At 40.9% G+C, this 22,483-nt stretch overlaps 1 protein-coding gene across 2 annotated transcripts; it reads right to left on the reverse strand.

Annotated features, from left to right (window-relative positions):
• Positions 1-906: 906 nt before the first annotated feature.
• Positions 907-14,744, reverse strand: PPDPFL (pancreatic progenitor cell differentiation and proliferation factor like). Of its 2 annotated transcripts, XM_038390721.1 has the most exons (6): positions 14,600-14,744; positions 12,634-12,693; positions 5,141-5,245; positions 3,645-3,737; positions 3,453-3,555; positions 907-2,593 (listed from the first exon to the last, which is right to left on the reverse strand). In XM_038390721.1, exons 1-6 carry the CDS (start codon positions 14,637-14,639, stop codon positions 2,581-2,583), a joined length of 414 nt encoding a protein of 137 aa, XP_038246649.1. In that variant the 5' UTR covers positions 14,640-14,744; the 3' UTR covers positions 907-2,580. The 2 variants fall into 2 exon arrangements, with proteins under 2 accessions (XP_038246649.1, XP_043363817.1); XM_043507882.1 differs by lacking the exons at positions 12,634-12,693; positions 14,600-14,744 and adding an exon at positions 5,818-6,071.
• Between the last annotated feature and the right edge of the window lie 7,739 nt (positions 14,745-22,483).

Consider the following 22,483-nt stretch of genomic DNA (forward strand, 5'->3'; position numbering starts at 1 on the left):
ATGCAGTCAACTTGTGGAACTTGTAGCCAGTGATGTTGTGAAGGCCAAAACTATAGCTGGGTTCAAAAAAAAGAAATAAATTCATGAAGGATGGGTCCATCAATAGCTACGAACCAAGATGGTCAGGGATGCAACCCCATGCCCTAGGAAGCCCTAGCCTCGGACTGATAGAAGCTGGGACTGGACAATAGGGGATGGATCACTTGATAGTTACCCTGTTCTGTGCATTCCCTCTGAAGCACCTGGCATGGGCCACTGTTGGAAGATGGAATACTGGGCTAGATGGACCATTGGTCTGACCCAGTATGGCCGTTCTTATGTTGAGCAAGTGACCCATAGTGCAGAGGAAGGTGAACCCCCCTCTCCCCCTGTGGGGTCTCGGCTCATCTGAACTGGGGAAAAATTCCTTCCTGCCCACACATATAATGACCAGCTAGCCCTGAGCATCTCTGCAAGATCCACCAGACAGATAGCTGGGAAAGAAGTCACTGTAATAACTCCAGAGCCCTCCCCACCTAGTGTTCCATCTCTGGCCATTGGGGATATTTGCTACTAGCAGTCAGATTGTCTACAATAGCATGTTTCCTAACTTCCTCTTCCAATTCCTGTGCACATTTTGCGAAAAGAAAAAAAGAAATTAGGAGAAGATCATCTTCAAAACTTGTAGTTACAAGTCCATATTCTTTTACTATGTTTTCCACTAAGACATTAAAGCAATTTTCCCTTCCTGGTTTTGCTTTTCTTATTTAAATTCCTCCTTTCCTCTCACATTCCTGTTAGGATGGTTTCAAAAATTACTTTGAAAGATGACATCTTTAATTTCTGTTCATGGTCATTTTATAGATTTTTGCCACAAATTCACATGCAACAGTGACTACCATTTTGTATTAGAGAAGAAACATTTCAGACCTCATAATTAAACTTTATTAATATAAAATTTTAGTATAAAAATAGAGTAGCTTATAACATACATTTAAAAATAATTCTAAGATCAAAAGATTCAATAATTTTAAACAATTGATAAATTGCTTTTTTTTATATTTCATGCAATAGAGTTCCAACACACTATTTCTTCGAACAGTTGTCTTCATCCTTGTTCTCACCTACCCTGTGTATACTGTCTCAAGCTATATTATAAACTTTCTGGGGATGGGACTACTTCATTATTTTCTCAAGTGCCATGGACATCTATAGCACTATCTGTATGTCATGATAAAGTTTACATGTTTACTTTAAAAGAATACATTGTTACTTAATACCTGAAATGCTTAAAAATGTACCAGATAAATTCAGTGAGTGAGCTGAACAGACCTGATGCATCATAAAGTTGCATACAGAAATAGTCTTGAAACTTATGCATATGAAATGCTCATGACAAATATTTGCAATACCCCCTGCACCTAAGCAATTTTGCTCATCCGCCTCACAAAACATAACTGCTGTTGTAGAACTGTGCAATGTTAAACTACCATACTTCACACCAGAGAGGGCTTCAATTCATCACTGAGTTAAGTGATTATATTAATAATTAGTTTAAGCAGCTTGGGATATGTTAAGAAGGGAAACCATAAATTAGTGTAAAAATATATTTAATGATGACAGAAATGATTGTGTATACCAGAATTGTGATTTAAAGGAGTTGGAACTGTCAAAGAATTCACAACCAATAAGGTTAGTTTATAGAGAGCACTTAATACAAATCAAGAGGCTCTTTAACCAACAGTAGAACAGGTAAGAGTAGCATAAAAAAAGTGAAGTATGGCTACAAATCAAAAGGTCAAAATCCACGAAAGTCAGACTATTTACCAAGTCCTCACGTTCTGCCCTCAAATACTTAGGTGCATGCATGTGAATGAGAATTACACACCTGTATTTAAGGTCAGAAACCATATTCAGCCATAACAAGGGGACAAAGCTTATGATTGTTGTTTAATAGGATTTTCCAGAATTAAAGCTATTAACTGTTCTGTAAACTTCCTTCTTAACAGTATGCAACTGCTATACTGGGCACTTGGGAAAGATGTGCCAGATCCATTATATAACAGGAATCTGTTCATCTGAAACTAGTTTATATCCATTTGATGTCAGCATAGTTGATATAGTAAAATGTAAAAACTTATGGAAAAATACTACTTACTGAATAGACATTTTAAACACAAACTTGTCTGTTTTAATTCACAGCACCATTGAAAAATTTTAATATGGACAGTCCACAGAAGCTTTTCAACTTACAGAAATAAAACCTAGATAGTCACTGGCCACTTTATGCTGATCTTACTTTTTACTGTCATTTCTTCTAGTGACACGAGTTAGTCATTAGGATATTAAATCCATTTAAAATATTAAAATGCATTTCTCAAATGTTAACAACTCCATAGCGGACAGCGTATGTAGAAACTATGCCTACCTTAAGCAAAACCATTTAAGCTACTGACAAATCTTTGTGAAATTCTAGTTTCTTGCGTGGAAGTGAAGTTCCAAGCAGCATATTTTCTTCACACAGCTGAATGCAGCCATCTGAAAGACCCTGAGCTTTAGAGAAAGGAGTAGTCTATATACGCATCACTACTGCAGATAAAGTCAACTTGCAACACTGTAAACAGATAAAGACAAGTTATTAACAGGATTATAATATCCAGTGTAAACAAAATTACAAAATATGTATTTATATCAACTAAGTTAGGGTGAAGAGGAAATGGATATCTAGGTACCCAAGAATATACTGTTTTAGAGATTGTGATTTTAAAGTGCAACTGATCTAGGGGAATGGTTGACCTTAAATTTTTATCTTTTGTATTTTTAAAATTTGTATTTATGTTACTGAACTGAATAGATTTTAACATTTGTATGTTTTGTACTGTACTCTATTGCCTCTAGCTAAGACACTATATCAGTAAATTTTCTAAGCCTTGCCAGGTAGCCAAGCATTATCTTGCAAACATACCAACAAACAAAATATTGTTTTATCACAGGGGTTCTCAAACTAGGAGTTGGGACTCCTCAGGGAGTTGCGAGATTATTACATGGGGCTTGTAAGCTGTCAGCCTCCACCCCGAACCCCACTGTGCCTCCAGCATTTATAAGGATGTTAAATATATAAAAAAGTGGTTTTAATTTATAAGAGCTCAGAGGCTTGCTATATGAAAGGGGTCACCAGTACAAAAGTTTGAGAACCACTGCTTTATCACTTCAAGCAAGCAATCAGAAAAGTTAAGGTCACTATTCTCTGCTTACTATAAACTTTTGTATGACAAGAAACTACTGGAATTTCCACAGGCATTCAGCTGTGACTTTGCATTTCCACTACATTTCACTTAAATCAATACCAAGATACTGTATCCCTAAAGTTGATGTGGAGGGCAGGGCAAAGAGAGGGGTATTCCAATCAGTAAAAGTAAAGAAGAAAAATAAAACAAATAAATTATCTCCATCATTCAAAAAGCAAGACTTACCTGCTGGTCGATAACGTTTTTCCATTCACATTTGAAGATGCAGATGTTTCAGAGTGGAAAAAGTTTTTTATCCACCAGCATTTATCAAATAATTCAGGTAACCCTACAAAAGGGGACATAATGGCAGTGATTGGCATTTAATCAAAGGGCCAAAAATGAGAAAAACGTATGTTTGAAAGAAAGAGGCAATACCATGATGGGCTTTTTCCTGGTCTGAGAAGTTCACAGGATCAGAACAGAAGGATGAACTACCTGATGAAACACTGGATTCAGAATTGAATCGAGCTGAGTGTAGAAGAAAAAGCAATGGTCTCAAATTACAGAATATACATTAATTCCACACTAAAGACTTTACAGACCCCTGATGCCTCAAAAAAGACACTGTATAGCTAAAGAAAAAAGTAAACCTAATTTTCCAGTATTTTTAGATCCCTGTTTTGCTAGGGACATTGCATGAAGGCGGGATAACTATTTTATGAGTTCACCTACTGCTACTGCTTATTCCTCACCAGAGAGGCATGCTGAGATGTAATCTGCTGGTGTAACTTTCACTGAAGCTAAATGAAAGTTAAGTCCACAAGATGTATTTTAGGATCAGGCATATATATTGCTATCAATACAAGTCATTCAGTTCTAGAACACTGACCTTTGTTATAACTATCAGGAGAGAAAAGGTGGGTTAGGCAATACCTTTTATTGGACCGTCTGTTGTTGAGGGAGACAAGCTTCCAAAGACCTGAAGTAAGCTCAAAAGCTTCTCTCTCACCAGCAGAAGTTGGTCCAATAAAAGATATTCCCTCACCCACATGGTCTCTCTTATATCCCAGGACCAAAAGAGCTACAACACTGCACATAAGAAATAGGACACATTATACTAGAACTTTTTTCTCCCTATGCTTTCATAACAAAATTAATACCAATAATGCTTTACATTACAGTGTATCATCCAAGAATCTCAAAGCATCAGAACATTTTGTCTCAACTATCTGTGAGAGGCACGCAAGTAGCGTTTCCCCATTTTTATAGAGGAGGAAACAAAGGCACAGAGACATTAAGTGACCCACCCACACAGGAAGTCTGCACCAGAGACAAAAGCCAAATCACTTGATTCCTAGTCCTCTGTATTAACCATAAGATTTTATGTAATGGCCCACTAAGGACCTCCAGATTTCAAAGCAAGAGTTGCTACAACTTGAGCTAAAGAAGTAAAGCTCTACAGTTGGCTAATGTAAGAACTCATCCACTAGGGATTGGCAAAGAGGGGGACCTGCAACAGACTCACCAGGGGGTTACGCATCCTTCCTTTTGATGTTTATTAATGTCAAATGCAAGTTAAACATGCCTTATGAGAGGGAAAAAGTCTTTCCTCTTCATATGGAGGAAGGAAAAGTAGGAGACTATGTCACAGAAATACACATTACCCCCCCCCCATATACAATAACAAAACAAAATAAATAGAACGGTCCTCAAACCTCCAAAACCCTCAGAAGTGATTTAAACACTGTACAAACAGGTGTTGAAACTTTTTTCAGAATCAGCATCCAAAGAGATGGAGGATTTTCAGCCATGCAACTCTCTCCTTCATAAACAAACAAGAAGAAATTGCCACAAAACAGGAAACATGCACCAGGTTTTGTTTAAAGATTTTTTTTTTTTTTTTTTTTTTTTTTTTTTTAAAAAAACCTTACTTCTGTAGTACTGATTCTTGGCCAGGAGGCAGCCAGCTGAAGGCACAGATGTCATAGTAAAGGCATGGACTGGGGCAAAAGTCAAGCAGACTGGCACAGAACAATCTGCAGGAGAGCAACAGAAAAAAGGTATGTTGGCAATAATGATCTCTAGTGTAAAGTGTCTTTCGCACCAAGGTGCAGTGCAACATCTTTATTGGGGCCCTTCTGATCTTCGGGCTAAGTTTGAACCTTGAGGGAACTCAGCAGATTTTAATTAAATAAACCTCAGATTTATACCAGTGTAAGGGAAGGGGAAAATATGGCCCCCCCAAAAAACCTTAAACGTATAAGGCCAGAAAACACTTGCAGGTCTTTCCCAATTTGCAACACAACAGACTTCTAATGAGCACCAACAGCACCCCCTGGGTAACCCAACTAAACGCCGCAGCAGCTATCCTGGCGGCTTATGCAAAGCAACCGTAAGCAGTGCCGCCCAGAGGATTCAGGGAGTCTGGGGCAAAGCAATTTCGAGGGCCCCGTCCATTAAAAAAAAAGTTATAATACTATAGTATAGTATATTGCCCCGGGGCTTGGGGCAAATTGCCCCACTTGCCCCCCCCCCGGCGGCTCTGACCTTAAGCCCCCAGCCACACTCCCCGCTGCCCCTGCAGAAGAAGAAATCCTGCTCCCCTTACCTGGATGGCCCACGCTCCCAGACAGGCCTCCCCCTCTGCAGCGCCCCCGCCCAGCCAGCAACCGGGCCGGGGCTCTCTGCATGCACACGCGAGCCCTCCCCTGTAGCAACCGCCCCTCGAGCTCCGCGCGCGCTGAGTGGCGGAGCGCGAGGCGGCTGTATATAGAGGAGCCGCGGCGCGCGCGACTGAAACCCTAGCGGCGGGGCGCCTCCCCTGACCCGGTGACCTCACTGAACCCCGGCCCGGGCCAGGCGGGCGGTGTGAAATCCCGGCGCTGGGCATGCGCAGGTGCTGCCCAGCTGACGAGCCGGGGTGGGGCGCGTGCTGCCCTGGCTGGGAACGTCCCTGTGGGAGCGCGGGGCGCAGAGGGCTCGGCGCGAGCCGGAGAGAGGGTTGCTGAGGGACAGCCTCCCCCTTCCCCAGTCCTTGCAGCTGTGGAAGTGCTGCAAGGAGGGGGGTCGGGCGGCGCCCACCTCTTACAGCAGGTGGTTCCCGGCACGGAGGGAGGGTGGAGACAGGGGAGCCACCCCTTCATTCTTTCCTTCCCCCCCCGTCCCTGTTTGGAAGAGGAGACCCTTGCCGCACAATCACTCCACAGCTGATGATCTCACGCCCTAGAGAGAGGCTTCTAGCTCATCCCCACCCTTTCCCCTAATATTCAGTCCATTTATTGGGGTTGCATGGTGGTGGGAAGAGATTACTCGCCCCAAAGTACTATTCAAAGACCTTTGTTTTAAGCAGTCAACGGGGAGAGGATTTGCAGAAGGGAGTTGCCAGCAGCTCTCACAATTTCATGGTGGGTCTTGCGCTGCGTCTCTCAAAACCCCAGCTTCTGAAATCCTGTGATTAGATAAGAGACTCAGCTTTCATTTCATGTTCTCTGTGTGTGTATATCAATCTCCCCTCTGTTTTTTCCACCAAATGCATCCAATGAAGTGAGCTGTAGCTCACGAAAGCTTATGCTCTAATAAATTTGTTAGTCTCTAAGGTGCCACAAGTCCTCCTTTTCTTTTTGCGAATACAGACTAACACGGCTGCTACTCTGAAATCAGCTTTCATTGAAGCAGTTAGTTTCCAACGCTCCTAAGTGCAGAGAAAAGCTTGAACGTGTGGCACCCGTGCACCCTAAAGGTTCAGAAACTACATGGCAAATAAAAACAACCCAATTAAAAATTAAGCCATTTATTTTGGGGCTGTGACTCAGGCTGTTTTGTTTTTCTTTTAAACATAGGGGGTTGGCATGTCTATCTGTACAAGTTACAAGATTGAATTCTATGGTGTCCCAAACCTTCATAGCACCTATCAACTATAAAATAAAACAAATTCGAAAAACAGTGGCAACATGGCCAAAATAAATACATCTCCTATCCAGTACAGAGTTCAAACAAACAACCTATAATGTCAGATATTACCTGGCATGACCCATCTTAAAATGTACAAAAACAAAATGACATCCCAACAAAGCTAGAACAATTCCAACTGGAAGTCAAGCTAGATCATTTGCAATAAATAGTTTATCTAATAAACTTAGCTGCTTCCTTTGCTCCTGGAATATCTGAGATCAGACTGTGACCTTGATTTTATTTGTCATGTGAAATTATTCAACAAATGTTTTTATTCCGACTCCCCTACTGCTGTATACATTATGAACAAGACTCAGAGTATTTAACATTTGCTATTTGATCAGTGGTTGTTCTGATTGGTCAAATAAGTCACATGCCTGTTCTTTGAATGACTGTTCAAGTACTTCCAGCATGTGTGTTTAATGTGAACTTAAAAGATGGCATGAGAATGGCCTAAGCAAGTTCATTTAAACATTCAACCAGAATATTTTTGGTAATATCCACCCATCTGTACCTGGAAGGATGCCAAGGTTTTCTCTGATATATGATGAAGAGTAGAGCATTCTACTGTCTCAAGACTTTGAGAGAGCAGGCAGTACCCTGCCTCCGATGTTCAAGAGGATCTAAGAAACACAAGACTATTACATCATCTAGTCATCTCACTAAATGTGAGTTGTCACAAGTGGCTCTCATACATGAGAATTAGATGGCAAGACTGAATAGTCATAGACATGTCAATAGTGACTCCATAGTTGAGACTGCACTGTGATTTGCACGCAAAGCAGAGTTGAAATCACTTTGTTTCATATGTTGAAGATGGAGTTTAATCGCTGGATTTGGCACAATAACTGGTCATAGGAAGATTTAATTCTTTGTAATTTTTTTAGTGAGAACGTTGCCAGCTTTTGCAGAGGAAATATTTAAAAGTGCTCCCTGTTTTAAATGTTGCCTTATTTCCCCCTCATATTTCTTTGGGTTCCTATAGCTAAACAGTTGCTGCAAAGTCCAAGCTTCACTCAGAGTTCTTTGAGGGGGTCAACAAACATGTGGACAAGGGGGATCCAGTGGACATAGTGTACTTAGATTTCCAGAAAGCCTTTGACAAGGTTCCTCACCAAAGGCTCTTACGTAAATTAAGTTGTCATGGGATAAGAGGGAAGATCCTTTCATGGATTGAGAACTAGTTAAAAGACAGGAAACAAAGGGTAGGAATAAATGGTAAGTTTTCAGAATGGAGAGGGGTAACTAGTGATGTTCCCCAAGAGTCAGTCCTAGGACCAATCCTATTCAACCTATTCATAAATGATCTGGAGAAAGGGGTAAACAGTGAGGTGGCAAAGTCTGCAGATGATACTAAACTGATGATACTGCAGATGATCCTCAAGATAGTTAGGACCAAAACAGACTGAAGAACTTCAAAAAGATCTCACAAAACTGATTGGGCAATAAAATGGCTAATGAAATTTAATGTGGATAAATGTAAAGTAATGCACACTGGAAAAAATAACCCCAACTATACATACAATATTATGGGGGGCTAATTTATCTACAACTAATCAGGAGAAAGATCTTGGAGTCATCATGGATAGTTCTCTAAAGACGTCCACGCAGTGTGCAGCGACAGTCAAAAAAGCAAATGGGACATTAGGAATCATTAAAAAGGGACAGAGAATAAGACGGAGAATATCTTATTGCTCTTATATAAATCCATGGTACACCCACATCTTGAATACTGTGTACAGATGTGGTCCCCTCATCTCAAAAAAGATATACTGGCATTAGAAAAGGTTCAGAAAAGGGCAACTAAAATGATTAGGGGTTTAGAATGGGTCCCATATGAGGAGAGATTAAAGAGGCTACGACTTTTCAGCTTGGAAAAGAGGAGACTAAGCGGGGGATGTGATAGAGGTATATAAAATCATGAGTGGTGTGGAGAAAGTGAATCAGGAAAAGTTATTTACTTGTTCCCATAATATAAGAACTAGGGGCCACCAAATGAAATTAATGGGTAGCAGGTTTAAAATAAAAAGGAAGTTCTTCACTCAGCGCACTCAACCTGTGGAACTCCTTGCCTGAGGACGTTGTGAAGGCTAGGACTATAACAGGGTTTAAAAGAGAACCGGATAAATTCATGGAGGTTAAGTCCATTAATGGCTATTAGCCAGGATCGGTAAGGAATGGTGTTCCTAGCCTCTTTTTGTCGGAGGGTGGAGATGGATAGCAGGAGAGACATCACTAGATCATTACCTGTTAGGTTTACTTCCTCTGTGGCACCTGGCATTGGCCACTGTCGGTAGACAGGATACTGGGCTGGATGGACCTTTGGTCTGACCCAGTATGGCCATTCTTATATATTCTGATAACTCTTCATGTTTAATGGTAACATTTGAAAGCAGCCTATGTGCAAGAAGCTATTTCTATTATTCAGAATAATGGTTCTGAGCTATGCAAAGATTAGCTATCAAAACCTCTGGTTTCTTAGCTACTTCCATTGAACAATCCTGGCATCCTGCCTCTGTCTCACTGATTGGGCTCTGCACACACTCCTAATGAGCCAGAGAGCCAGACCAGACAGCAGGAAGTATGGCTTTGGGCTGAGGGAAATATGGGTTTGGGGGACCCATGAGGAGTTAAACAGAAATGTGTGGGGCAGGTAAAGAGAGTGGGGCTATTTAACCAGCTGGCAAGAGTCCCTAAGAGGCCATAAATTAGCTTGGTATAGACTGAGCAGATGAATGACTGGATATGCCCTTCTCTGACCCCATGCCAGGGTCAGGTGGAGTATGTTGCCATGCCATCTCTTTACCAAGCGAGAGCTCCCATGCACTGTGGAATTCTGAGCTGGCAGTTCTGGCTGCTATTTGGATCTTTTACACCATCTGTGTACTAAACAATCTCACCCATTAAGTGATTTTTTTTTAAATCAGGAAACAAGTTTGTGATGCTCCTTGCATTTTTCCCCTGATTGACCCATCATTCATTCAGTTTAGCTCCTTTCCTTGTGTTGTCTGTCTGCAAGAGTAAATACTACTTATCTTGGAAAGTTGTAGATTCAAACCAGGCAACACCAAAAGCAGAGTAATTTTTGAATTTCAGCCTCACTACAGCTCACCTCAGTGATGTGCAGTGCAAACCCCCCCTCCCCCCCCGATCCTTGTCGACATCTGGAGAGTTAAGGGTGAAATACTTTTCAGCAGTAAGTTGTGTTACCAAAAAGTCCTGAAAAAGATTCTGTGTTGCAAAATTGTTTGCACAACTCTACGAATATAATTTTTAGCTTAAAAAGAGATTAAAGGTCATTCACAGATGAGTGCATGCATCAAGCTGTCAAAGGTATTGATAACATTTCTCTTTTCAATATGCATATATTATGTGCAGCTATATAGCATGGTGCTCACAATGGTATTGTGGGGGAAATTGCTGTTAACCTTGGTGTTGAAACTGACCCCATCCCATTCTGTGGCAAAAATCTATGTACTGTATGCAACATATGCAAGAGCTGTAACGCAAGAGGCCTCTAGGGCTGTACCTTTAGACTTAAACTAAAACATTTACCTATGCTAGGCTGTAGCACTTGACCCACATAATGGACTAGGCCATTCTCTAACTAGAAAAGAGCCAAAAGGGCCTCTGGAAGAGTTCCTAGCTGTCCATTATATGCACCTTCCACTGTGCAAAAGTCCCTAGACAAAACGCTGCCACAGCAAACCGCAGATCTTGATAATAACACGGTGCGTCAGCACTGTGCTAGTTATGAAATTGCCCTTCCATTAATTCCTTATAAGGCTTTATTAATAATGCTTGAGTGGAAGGAAATGTATCATTTGGCTTGAATTTGGACCTATATAAAATCCGGTATTATAGGGGCAGGGCAGAGAGAGACCAGGGTAGCACCTGCGTGTGACCATCTCTATCTCCCTCTCCCTGCATGCTTGTATTCAATAAAAGGACCTCAGACTGTTTGAACCAAACAGATGGTGTGACTCGTTTTCCACAACAGTATGATCTTGTCACAAGGAAAAAGACACTTCAATACTTGTCATATTAGCATTCATCTGACATTTTAGCATTTAATTAAAATGCTTTTTGGGAGGATGCACATATTATATGCTCAACAAGATGATTAAATACCTCCAGCAAACTGAATCTTTTGCTTTCTTTCCAAGATAGCACATGTATAGTTTCCAACTCTCACTTGGGATTCTTTCATTGTCTTCATCTCTTAAGTATTCCAAACAAGAAGGCTTAAGCAATAGACAAAGTGTCCAAATAAGGACTAGTGATCATAAATCATAGTCTTACCAAGTGGAATAGGATTAAAATAGGATTTTAATTACAAACCTGTTAGTATAATCCTATGGGTATATAAATAAATACAGACTCTTTTGCAGACATGAGAGGAGTAGGTTAGGCAACTCAAATCCATGTCCATTTTACAGTTACAAGCTAAAAATATATGGGCATTTTAATATCCATATTGTTTGGTTCAAATAAACATTTTTATCTAGTCTCTGCTTTTTCTACCTGCTGAACGGTTTAACTAACCTACATAAAATCTCCTCAGTTACTACGGCTTCATATTTTCTTTGTGATACATACAGTAGCACAACATCAGATGTATTTGAACACACACACAAAACTCCAAAGAAAATATTATCTTAATGCCAGGTTAAGAAATACATTTTCAGTGTGATGCCTGGAAATTTTAACATTACACCTTTGTGAGAACCAAACACTACCAGGGGAGGAGGGAGGGCCATGGAGGGAGCTTGTCAGGCTTTTAGTCTGTCCAGTTGATATCCACCCTGGTCCTTAAAGGGCCTGGATCTGGATTGCTTGTTGAAAGTAGTGTGATTCAGTATTTTTTTTATATTTCATTGAAACAAACGACATAAAAATCAAGAAAACCTCACAAAAGGTAAGCTAGTAATATTAAACTAGAAATAAAGCAATACACTATCAATTTAATAGCAAAATCAAATCAACATAGCAAACAAGTTAGTCTCAATTTTGGATTGTAGTAAAATCACATTTGTTATATCAAAGTAATACCAAAAATAATAAATCCTTATAAATTCTAAGAAGGAGTCTAAGGAGGAAGTTGGCCAATTGGTTACAAATCCTAACTAAGAAATTTTCCCAAAATCAAACCTTGGAGTTGGTTAAATATCTTAATTCTGAAACCATGTCTGAACCAATTATATGTCTCAGAGCCAATTATAAAGCTTCCTTGTTAGTTTAAAACTCCTATGGTGGCTAACCCTTTCTTCCCTCTCTCCCCCTTCATAAGGATATCATAATAGCCACTTTAACAGAACATTCCTAATAAACAGAAATTTCACATGTTCTATTTACCAGAAATATCAAATGACAGTCTCTCAGGACTTCTAAATATAGAAGACATATTAATGATTAATCTCATGAGACAATTTAGGGCTGTTTAAACCTGGAGAATTTCTTTATGGTGCCTTACCCATAAGGACTTTTTGGGAGTTCATACACACATGCATGTCACCAGCCAGACTTTCAAACCCTAAGATTAAGAATATAAAAAGATTCAGACATCTCCCAGCTAATAAAAATAGATTAAGTGAAAATAAGTTACTTACGGTAACAGAGGGATTGCAAATTCTTTAGCTTTTGCAGTCTTCTCAACTGTACAGAGTATGAGCTGGTACCACAGTCAGAGCCAGATGGTTATGTTCTACTGGCACAACTCTACTCACTAGTGTACCCAGGGGAACAATTTGTAAATTGGGGGTGCTGACAGCCATTGACCCAATCTGTGAATCCTGTATACAACAGAAACTACTTCAAGCCAGGGGATGCGGAAGCACCCCCAGCACTCTTAGTTCCTGCACCAAGTGGATCTTCAGCTTCAAGGATCAAGAAAAGATTTGCAAGATATTCATCTGAATGCAGTGAATGGAGCTAAGGGGGACCTGGTGAGATACAAAATTAGTATTATAATATGCTGCGGGGGGGCAGTTCTGAATTATGCAGGACATATTGTATTTGTTACCACACGCATCTAATTTCTTGACCAAATCACAACAGGCAAAAGGAAACAATCATATTTTTCTAGCTTTTTAATATAGTTTGACCGATATGGCTATGAAAGCTGTAGCTCATACTTTTATATTAGTGAATAAGGTTGAGATCCTATAATATCCTGTCCTAATGTGATCTATTGTGGTACTCCTATTTCCTGCTTTTCTTATCTGCCTACTGCTGGAAAGTTCACCCATCGGTGGTGTTGTTGTTGCTTTTGAATACAGTTATGTATTCTTGATCTTTCTCTCTGTTTGATTTGTTTTTTGATGATAAATGGATGTCTGGAGGCAGTCACCAAACTTTAATTTGACTGAACAGATCATATCTGAAAATCACAATTTTGCTGGAGCATAGTTGAAGAGTAAGCAATAATTTCACACCTATCCATACATACAAGCTGTTTATTGGTTTTCTGCAATATGCACTGCAATATTTTAACTTGTATTATTGCAGTGTTTGCATATATTATCATCAGTACTACTAACAATGACTAGGTAAATGGAAAAAATACTATGTTTACCCAAAGATCATTTGATACTGGGGAAAAACACATGTTCATCCAGGGGATACCAGATTCCCTGAACAGTTCACATAATGCACGCAAGTAGTTATTTTGCATGTGTTAAGAAATCTAAAAAGAGACAGTATTATTAATGTATGTTCTCAGATTTCCCTTTCTAAAAGTCGTAACAGAGCCTTTATTCCTTTGCTTGAAAGCCTTGTCAACACACACACACGCTAGGCCCGATTCTCATGTTGCACTGGTGTAACTATTGATGTCAGCAAAATCACTTGATTTACAGTTGTATTAAGTGGTCTACCTCTTCTCTGCTCATCGCTGTCTCCACTCATCTTGTACTGGCTTCCTTTCTTCCTGTAACAGCACTGGTACCTGCCTCTTGCGAACACCCCCTCTCTGGCCAATACGTGCCTGCAATCATTCAGTCTTTTTCATGGTGTGACACCCATCTCTCACAGGCACTCCCTTTCTGGTTGTATGTGAGCCTGCTTTTTTTTTTCCCTCTCCAGTTCTTATAACAGGATGGCACCCACCTCTCGCAAGCACTCCCCTCCCCCCCCCCACCCAGCCAAAGTTTTTTCAGCAGGCCTTCAACAACTCAGCCCTCCGGCTGACTCACACACACTGTCCCACCTAAGCAGGTATACAGTCTCTAGCTCTTTCTCACGGCCCTGCTATGGGACTGTAGCACTAAGGCTTCCTCATTGGAGACACTGCCTTCTTTAACAGTCCAAAAGGGGCCCATCAGTACCCTCAGTTGGTGTCCTTTCAGCAGCCCTCCCTTGGCTCAGTCTTCAACCATACCAGAAGGGCTCATCACAGTATCTGGCTAGGTTCTGGGCTCAGTCCCCTGGGCTCAGCCTACCTCCACTGACCGTCCATGGTGCTGCTGCTCTTCCAGCCATTCAGGCGCCCATTCTTTGGCAGCCTTTCCTAGGCTCAGTTCTGCCTGCAATGAGCTGTGCACAGTCCTGCTGCTCTTCCAGCCACCCAGACCTCCATCTTCAAGGTCCAGGTAGCAACAGACTGCTGTGTCTCTACTGGTTCTATTTATATGCTCCTGGCCACTGACTGGTTGCTCTAGCAGCCCCTCTGATTGGCTGCTCCCTTGCAGCCACTCTAGGCAGCCTGGAGGACTTTTCTTCTGCTCTTCTCCCTGCCTCCAGCAGGGGGCCTCCGGGCCTAGTCCACTCTATCACAATACCCCTGCACATCATCTGGCCACTGATAATGCAGGAACCTTCCAATCTGTATTTTACAGATTCACAGAAGGATGATTAGATCATCTAATCTGACCTGCTATATATCACAGGCCATTAAGTTTCATCAAGCTTACTTCTATACTGAGCTCAATAACTTGTGTTGGGCTAAAGTATATATTTCAGAAAGGCATCTTGATTTGAAGATATCAAGAGATATAGAACAATCACTTCTGCTGTGGTTTATTCCAATCGTTAATCACTCTCACTGTTTAAAATTTGTGGCTTTTCCTGCCTCCTGGAAAAGCCTGCCTTATCTTCCTCCATTCTCAGCTCTCCAGCTCATTTCTAATGTCACCCAGACCATATGTTTTCTCACTTCTAGCTTTTTGTCTCTGTGACAGAATACTTCTCTATACTCACACCCTATAAACTTCTGTAATAGTCTTTGCACAAATTATGTCTTGTGAGTTGTCATCTGTAAACTCATAATTTGCTGGTCATTATTGTCCTGGTAAAATTTGTGTCAACACTGCATGTGAAGTTATAAGATATCCCTATATGATGTTATTAACACATGTCCCAAACCCCACAGCCCTGCCCAACAGAAATTGGCAAACAGTCCTAAAAAAAGGAATCCATGCTTTGCTTAATTTGCATCTAAGCAGTAAACAGAATCATCAAGCAGGAAGGGAAATAAAGAAAGCTCAAACAGGTGAGAAAAAAACAACAGGGAACATCCTCTCACATAGACTCCATCTCCTGGTGCTCAGCTGGAAATGTTTTTCAGGAGATGGACTGAAACTATAAAAAGGACGGACAAACACCCCCAAAGCACACACACCCACACCCCGCACCCACCTGCTTATCGTATTCACAGCATCTGAAGGACAAAGGAAGAATTCGTTGGACTCTGGGAGAGGAGTCCTGACCCACATGATTTGGTCAGTGAGACTGGTCAAAGCATGTGATGAAAAACTTTGCTTGAATCTTACATAGTTTGTTAGGCATTAATAAGCATTTTATTTTTGTTTTTCTTGTAACCATTTCTGACTTTTAAGTCTCATTACTTGCACTCACTTACAATCTCTCTCTTTGTAGTTAATCAACTTGTTTTATTGTTTTATCTAATCCAGTGTGTTTAACTTGAAGTGTTTGGGTAACTTCATTTGGGGTGATAAGTTGTGTGCATATTATCTTCTTAAAGGAATAACAGACTTAATATAACTTGTACTGCCCGAGAGAGGGATGGGTAGTACAGGACATACAGATCTGGGGAGATATCTCAGACTGTGGGGGATGTTGGGGTCACCCTGCTTTATAACTAAGGCTGGTGAAATCCAGAGTGTAACCCAAGTGTGGTTGGCAGGCTGCAGTTACATGCAGATACTCAAGGTGTGGCCTGTAGGCTGGAAAACTGTTTGTGAACAGCCCAGGTGGGAGCTACTTCACCAAGCATTGTAAGGCATTGTAAGGTTGCAGGAAAGGGGTCACACAGCTGCTCATTAGTCTGGATTGTGCACTGATATATCATAGTCTCCATCTACAGTTAGTTATTATTCAATCTTGCAAAGGATTTTGGGAATGTGTTGTACAAAATAAGGGCCAGATCCTGAAAATCTTTCCCAGGTTAATAGTCCCATTGATTTTGGGAGCATTCAACATTTGACTTTAATGGGACTTGAGGGAATACTCATGAGAGTAAAGCTTGCAGGCTTAGGCCCTAAATGTGGTATAGGTACTTAAAAGGGAAACTATCAAAGGGACAGATTAGACTGGCTCTTGTACAGTTGCACATTCAAGGGGTGGTGGTGGCTGAAGAAGCATCCTTCCCTCCTTTTCACAGCCTGTGTAAGGGCCACATGGCACAGTAGGCTCTGAAATGAGAGGAGTGTAGGATTGCCCTGTCCCTACTCCCCATTCCCTCTGGGCACACAGCATCCCAAAGGGAACAGGGAGATGCTTCCTTAGGTTACCATTCAGCAGAGCTGAGGGGAGCAAGTCATCCTTTGTTCCAGCTACTGACCCTCATAAATGAATGTCGTTCCAAACACAGCACTTGTATGCACCTGGGAGCCTTGCAGTGCTCCATCTGGGATGCTGCAGCTCCAAAATGTCCCCTTATTGGTTATCAATAAATTGCACAATCTTACTCAAAATATAATTAAACATAAAATCGGAGATTCCTTGAAAGCTATCCTATGTTGCAGAGTTTCCAGCACTATGTTTTTTTATAAACACCACCAGTAAGATAGATACTGTAGGTGAGCAGATAGTAAAAACTGGAAAAAACTGCCCATCTCCTGTCAGCATGTTCATGCACTGGTTTGCTTACTATCATATTTAATTATGTAATGAACTTGGAAGTAATTTTTAATACTTTTGGGCTATAGGAAGCTATTTTCTAAAAGTAAATATATTGTTGTGCGGAAATATGCACTGTTTTTATCCATGCTACATCTGTTTGGGGAGAAATAGAAAACTTTATGTTCCAAGGCTATCAATCCATTTTCTTTTCCTAAGCAATAAATCCACTTAAAACAATATAAAGAGTGCAAAGGGGGCTATGTGGCCTCATGGCCACAGGAAGAGATTTCAGACACAGAAGCAGTATTGATTATCATCTGTTTTGAGACACTTACATGGTGGAATTGGGCAAGTCTCTTCTACCATCTTGTGTGTATTAGTCAGGCAAGCTAGAGAGCAGGGTAAAAGCAATATATCATTGAAAATCAGGTACTGTATCTGAGCAGAGACCTCTTGGGTACATACATTTCAAAAAATATGGGATGAACCATTTTATAGCCACTGAATGGAAGTCCAGTAATCTCATACATGAAATGCTGTACCTATCCAGTCTAAAACCAAGGATTGTCTATCCTATTTGCTAACTTGCCAAGACAGGTTCCCTACAGATTCCCAAAGTGATCTTTTATATATCAAGAATAATCATAAATTTTAAACCACTCAGAGATAAAAAAGGAGCTCCTCCCAAAGAATGCCAATCCCTTGTCAGTGGTACAGGTCTCAAACACTGTATTTATTGTATGAAAAGTTCATGCCATCACCAGTAATCAGTAATTTTTTCAGAGTTTGTACTTTTCAGAAAGTTCTGAAATTTTATTCCACCTTCCAAAAATTTTTGCCAGCATAACTTCATGCATTTTTCACCCACCTGACAACTGAGCAAGGAAAATGTAGAGATCAGGGTCACAGTAGGAATTTGTGTCAATGTACAGTCTGTCACATGACAGAAGAATGGGCCAAATTATACAATGCTCAGGCAAAAGTACATTAGTATTCTGAGAAGAAGAAGAGCAAAATTTACACTGGAAATCTATGCTGGTATCTGGTGGGTAGAGAGTGGCCATTCACAGTTAGTCCTCTCCTTACCATCCTTTAGGTAATGTTGGCCTGTGACCAAATGTAGACCTCTGTGAAGAAGGTCAAATCAGGAGTGAGTACACCCTGCACATATTGTAGTGTCTTCTACACCTCCTTTCATTGAATGATCCCTGAGAATTGAGAGCCTCCTGTGGTTACAAGTTCTCAGGGTCAGACCTGCCTAAAGAATAGGCTTACTGGGCTGGCAGGGCAAAAGCGGTTGTTATAATGTGGTGATGTTTGCTAAAAGAAGGTTATCCCTTGTCTGCTGAACCCAGCTTGTAATGGTGAGGTACTGTACAGCATGAATGTAGCTGGTTCAGGCTGGCTGATATTCCTGCCTGAGTTATTCACCTGCCTTAATATATATACCTCAGAAGTGAATTTCCTTCAATGAACTGTAATGTTGAGGTTGTCTTAAAAATTCGTGTCAGCAGCTCTTTGTTTTAAGCCCTCTTGTAATCTATTAACCATGATATGGGTGCTGTTTTATGCATGTACATTTAGGGCAAGGCAATTTATGATATTTAAAAATTCATATGCCTTTAAAAGTTTTTGATAGTGCAGAGCTCAGCATTTTTTATTTCCTTTTCACTTTTCTACATGTACTGTCAATCAGTTTGTTAACCAGTTGCAACCTTTAGCCGAGTTCTTAGTGAGTATTAAAAATAGCTTGTTATGCAGTAGACATGTGTCTCTGTTTGTAATTTGCTGTTTGCACATACTGTACAGTAACCAGTAGCCTTTTTGTGGAGCAAAGGTAATCTGGGTTTAAGTAAAAATTGCCTGAAGAAATAGTTGAAGGTTTAATCCTACAGATAAACAACATCTGCCTGATATTTAAGCAAGCTTAGGTTCAGATTTCTAAACACAATACCTGTGATCATGAATCATCAATAGAGTATTTTTTTATCCAATCTAAATCTTTTTCTTTGTAAATCCTAAATAACCTCATTACTCCAATCCGATATATAGACAAGGATTTAATGTAGCTTTGACTGAAAATGCATCATATCTAATTATGATTAGGTTCCCAACACATGCATGAGAAACTGAATTATTCCAGTTATGCTTTGCTTGCTGATAGCTGGACCAGTTTAAAGCTTTCTGCAAGTAAATAAAGCAAACCATAGTGGATATTGTATTATTAGATATTAATAACTTAATGGGCCAAATTCTCAAGTTCTTACTCCTTACTCAGACGAAACTCCCATTGACTCAAATAAAGACTAAGAAAGAACTTCAGGATTTGATCCTATAATAAACAGCACCTTCCATCCAAGGATTTATCACAGAAATGTAGGGCTGGATGGAACCTCTAGAGTATATCTAGTCCAACACCTTAAAACCTTCCCTGACAGATGTTTGTCTAGCCTGTTCTTAAAAACCTCCAGTGACAGGGATTCAATAAACTCCCTAGGTAACCTGTTCCAGTGCTTAACTATCCCTATGGTTAGAATATTTTTCCTAAAATATTCCATTGCTGCAGATTAAACCCAGGACAACTAAGCCCATTGATTCTTATCCTACCTTCAGGGGACATGGAGAACAATTGATCACCATCTTCTTTATAAGTCCTTAACATATTTGGAGACTGTTATCAGTCTTCTCTTCTGTATACTAAACATGCCCACATCTTTCAACCTTTCCTTGTAGATCATGTTTTCTAAACTTCTTTTCATTTATGTTGCTCTCCTCTGGACTGTCTCCAATTTGTCCACAACTTTCTTAAAGTATGGTGCCCAAATCTGAACACAGTACTCCAGCTGAGGCCTGACCTATGCCAATTAGAGCAGAACAATTACCTCCCATGTCTTACATATGACACTCCTGTTAATACATCCCAGAATGACTTTTGCTTGATTTGCAACAGCATCACATTTTTGACATATTCAATTCATGACTCACTACTTGCCCCCAAATCCTTTTCAGCCATACTAATGCCTAGCTAGTTATTCTCCAGAGCAATTCTCCAATTTATTAAGATCATTTTGAATTCTAATCCTGTCCTCCAATGTGTTTGCGACTTCTTCCCAGGCCTGGTATCATCTGCAAGTCTTATAAGCATACCCTTCATTCTGTCATCCAAGTTGTTAATTAAAATATTGAATATTACCAGTCTCAGACAGACCCAGTACCCCTCCCCTTGACAGAGAACCATGGGTAACTGCTCTTTGATATGTTTTTGAAACCAGCTGTGAATCCACCTTATAGTTATTTCACCCAGACCAGAGATTCTTGAACACTTTTTGCTGATCCCCCTTTCAGAGATTCATGTCACATATGCACCCCCTTCTTTCTAAGAAACAGTATTTCCATGAATGCCGGGGATCCAGGAGCCCATCCTGGTCAGGGTGCCTGCTGCTCTGTGCTTGTGAGCATCCCTTCCCTGGGACACGCTCCGGGTACGCTGCACCAGCAGGATACTGACAGCCAAGTTGCGTCCCTTTCGTCATGCCCCTATCCGCGTTCACAGACTGCAGGCTCCTCTGGCCCTGGTGTGATGCATGTGCAAGATCCTGTGTGGGCAGGGAGAAACTACCTTCCAAGGGGGCGCATGTGCATCATACTCTGGAGAGGTGAAGGAGCAGGAATGGGTCCTTCCTCGCCTCCTGTGTTGGGAAAGGTCACACCCTCTCCCTCCTCATCCATCCCTTCCTCCTCCTTGTTCTTCCAGCCTGGCAGAAGCAGCAGAAACTACAACAGATCCTTGCACCCACTCCCTTCCAATAACCTCATCATGCACACCAGGTGGATGTGCCCCACAGTTTGAAAACCAATGGTCTAGACCAGTGGTTCCCAAACTTGTTCCGCCGCTTGTGCAGGGAAAGCCCATGGTGGGCCGGGCCGGTTTGTTTACCTGCCACGTCTGCAGGTTCGGCCGATCGCGGGTCCCAATGGCTGCGGTTCGCTGCTCCAGGCCAATGGGAGCTGCTGGAAGCGGCACGGGCCGAGGGACCATTTGATCTAGACTAGTTTTTCTCTAGTTTCTTCATGAGAACGTCGTGTGGGACTCTATCAAAAGCCTTACTAAAATCAAGTTATATATCACATCTGCAGCTTCCCCCCTTATCCACTAGGCCAGCTACCCTATTAAAGAAGGAAATTAAATTGGTTTGGCATGGTTTGTTGGCTACTGCTTATCACCTTATTAACTGCTAGATGCTTACAAATCAATTGTTTAATAGTGTGTTCCAGTATCTTTCCAGGTATTGAAGTTAGGCTGACTGGTTTGTAAGTCCTCAGGTCCTCTTTGTTCCCCTTTTTAAAGAAAGGTATTATGCTTGCCCTTCTCCAGTCTTCTGGGATTTCACCCATTCTCCATGAGTTCTCAAAGATAATTGCTAGTGATTTCGAGATTGTGTTGGCTAGTTCCTTAAGTGCTTTAGGGTGAATTTCATCAGGCCCTGCCAACCTGAATACACCTAACTTATCTAAATAATCTTTGACCTGTTCTTTCCCTATTCTGGCTTGTGTTCCCTCACCCATGTTGTTAATAATATTAATTGTGACCAGATACTTAACACAATTAAACCTATTTTTTTAGTGACTAAATTTTTTAGTGACGACTGAAGCAAAAATGACAGGTTTCAGAGTAGCAGCCGTGTTAGTCTGTATTCGCAAAAAGAAAAGGAGTACTTGTGGCATCTTAGAGACTAACAAATTTATTTGAGCATAAGCTTTCGTGAGCATCTAATGAAGTGAGCTGTAGCTCACGAAAACTTATGCTCAAATAAATTTGTTAGTCTCTAAGATGCCATAAGTACTCCTTTTCTTGAAGCAAAAATGGCATTAAGCCCTTTAGCCGTCTCTGTGTCATCCATTATTTGCTCTGCTTATCCATTAAGTAATGAAGATATTTCCACTTTCCTTTGCCTCCTTCTTACTTCTAGTGCATTTATAGAATGTATCAACGTGTTTGACAAATATTAAGGGCCAGACAGTAACAAGCCCTGATACAGGAGGTCTGAGGTGGGGAACACGAGGAGTCTCTCCCCTAGTGTGGACAGCCAAGGGCCTGTCACAACTGCAGACCCGAGGCTTGGAAGAGAGTTCAGGGACTGCTCACTTTTAGTCAACACACAAGAGCAACAAGAATAAGTGGCGCCAAGTCAAAGTGGACCTGTTACATCAAGGGTAGCTGGCTGCACTATGCTACATGATGG

This window comes from Dermochelys coriacea, chromosome 2 (assembly GCF_009764565.3).
Source record: "Dermochelys coriacea isolate rDerCor1 chromosome 2, rDerCor1.pri.v4, whole genome shotgun sequence".
NCBI classification, from domain to species: domain Eukaryota; kingdom Metazoa; phylum Chordata; order Testudines; family Dermochelyidae; genus Dermochelys; species Dermochelys coriacea.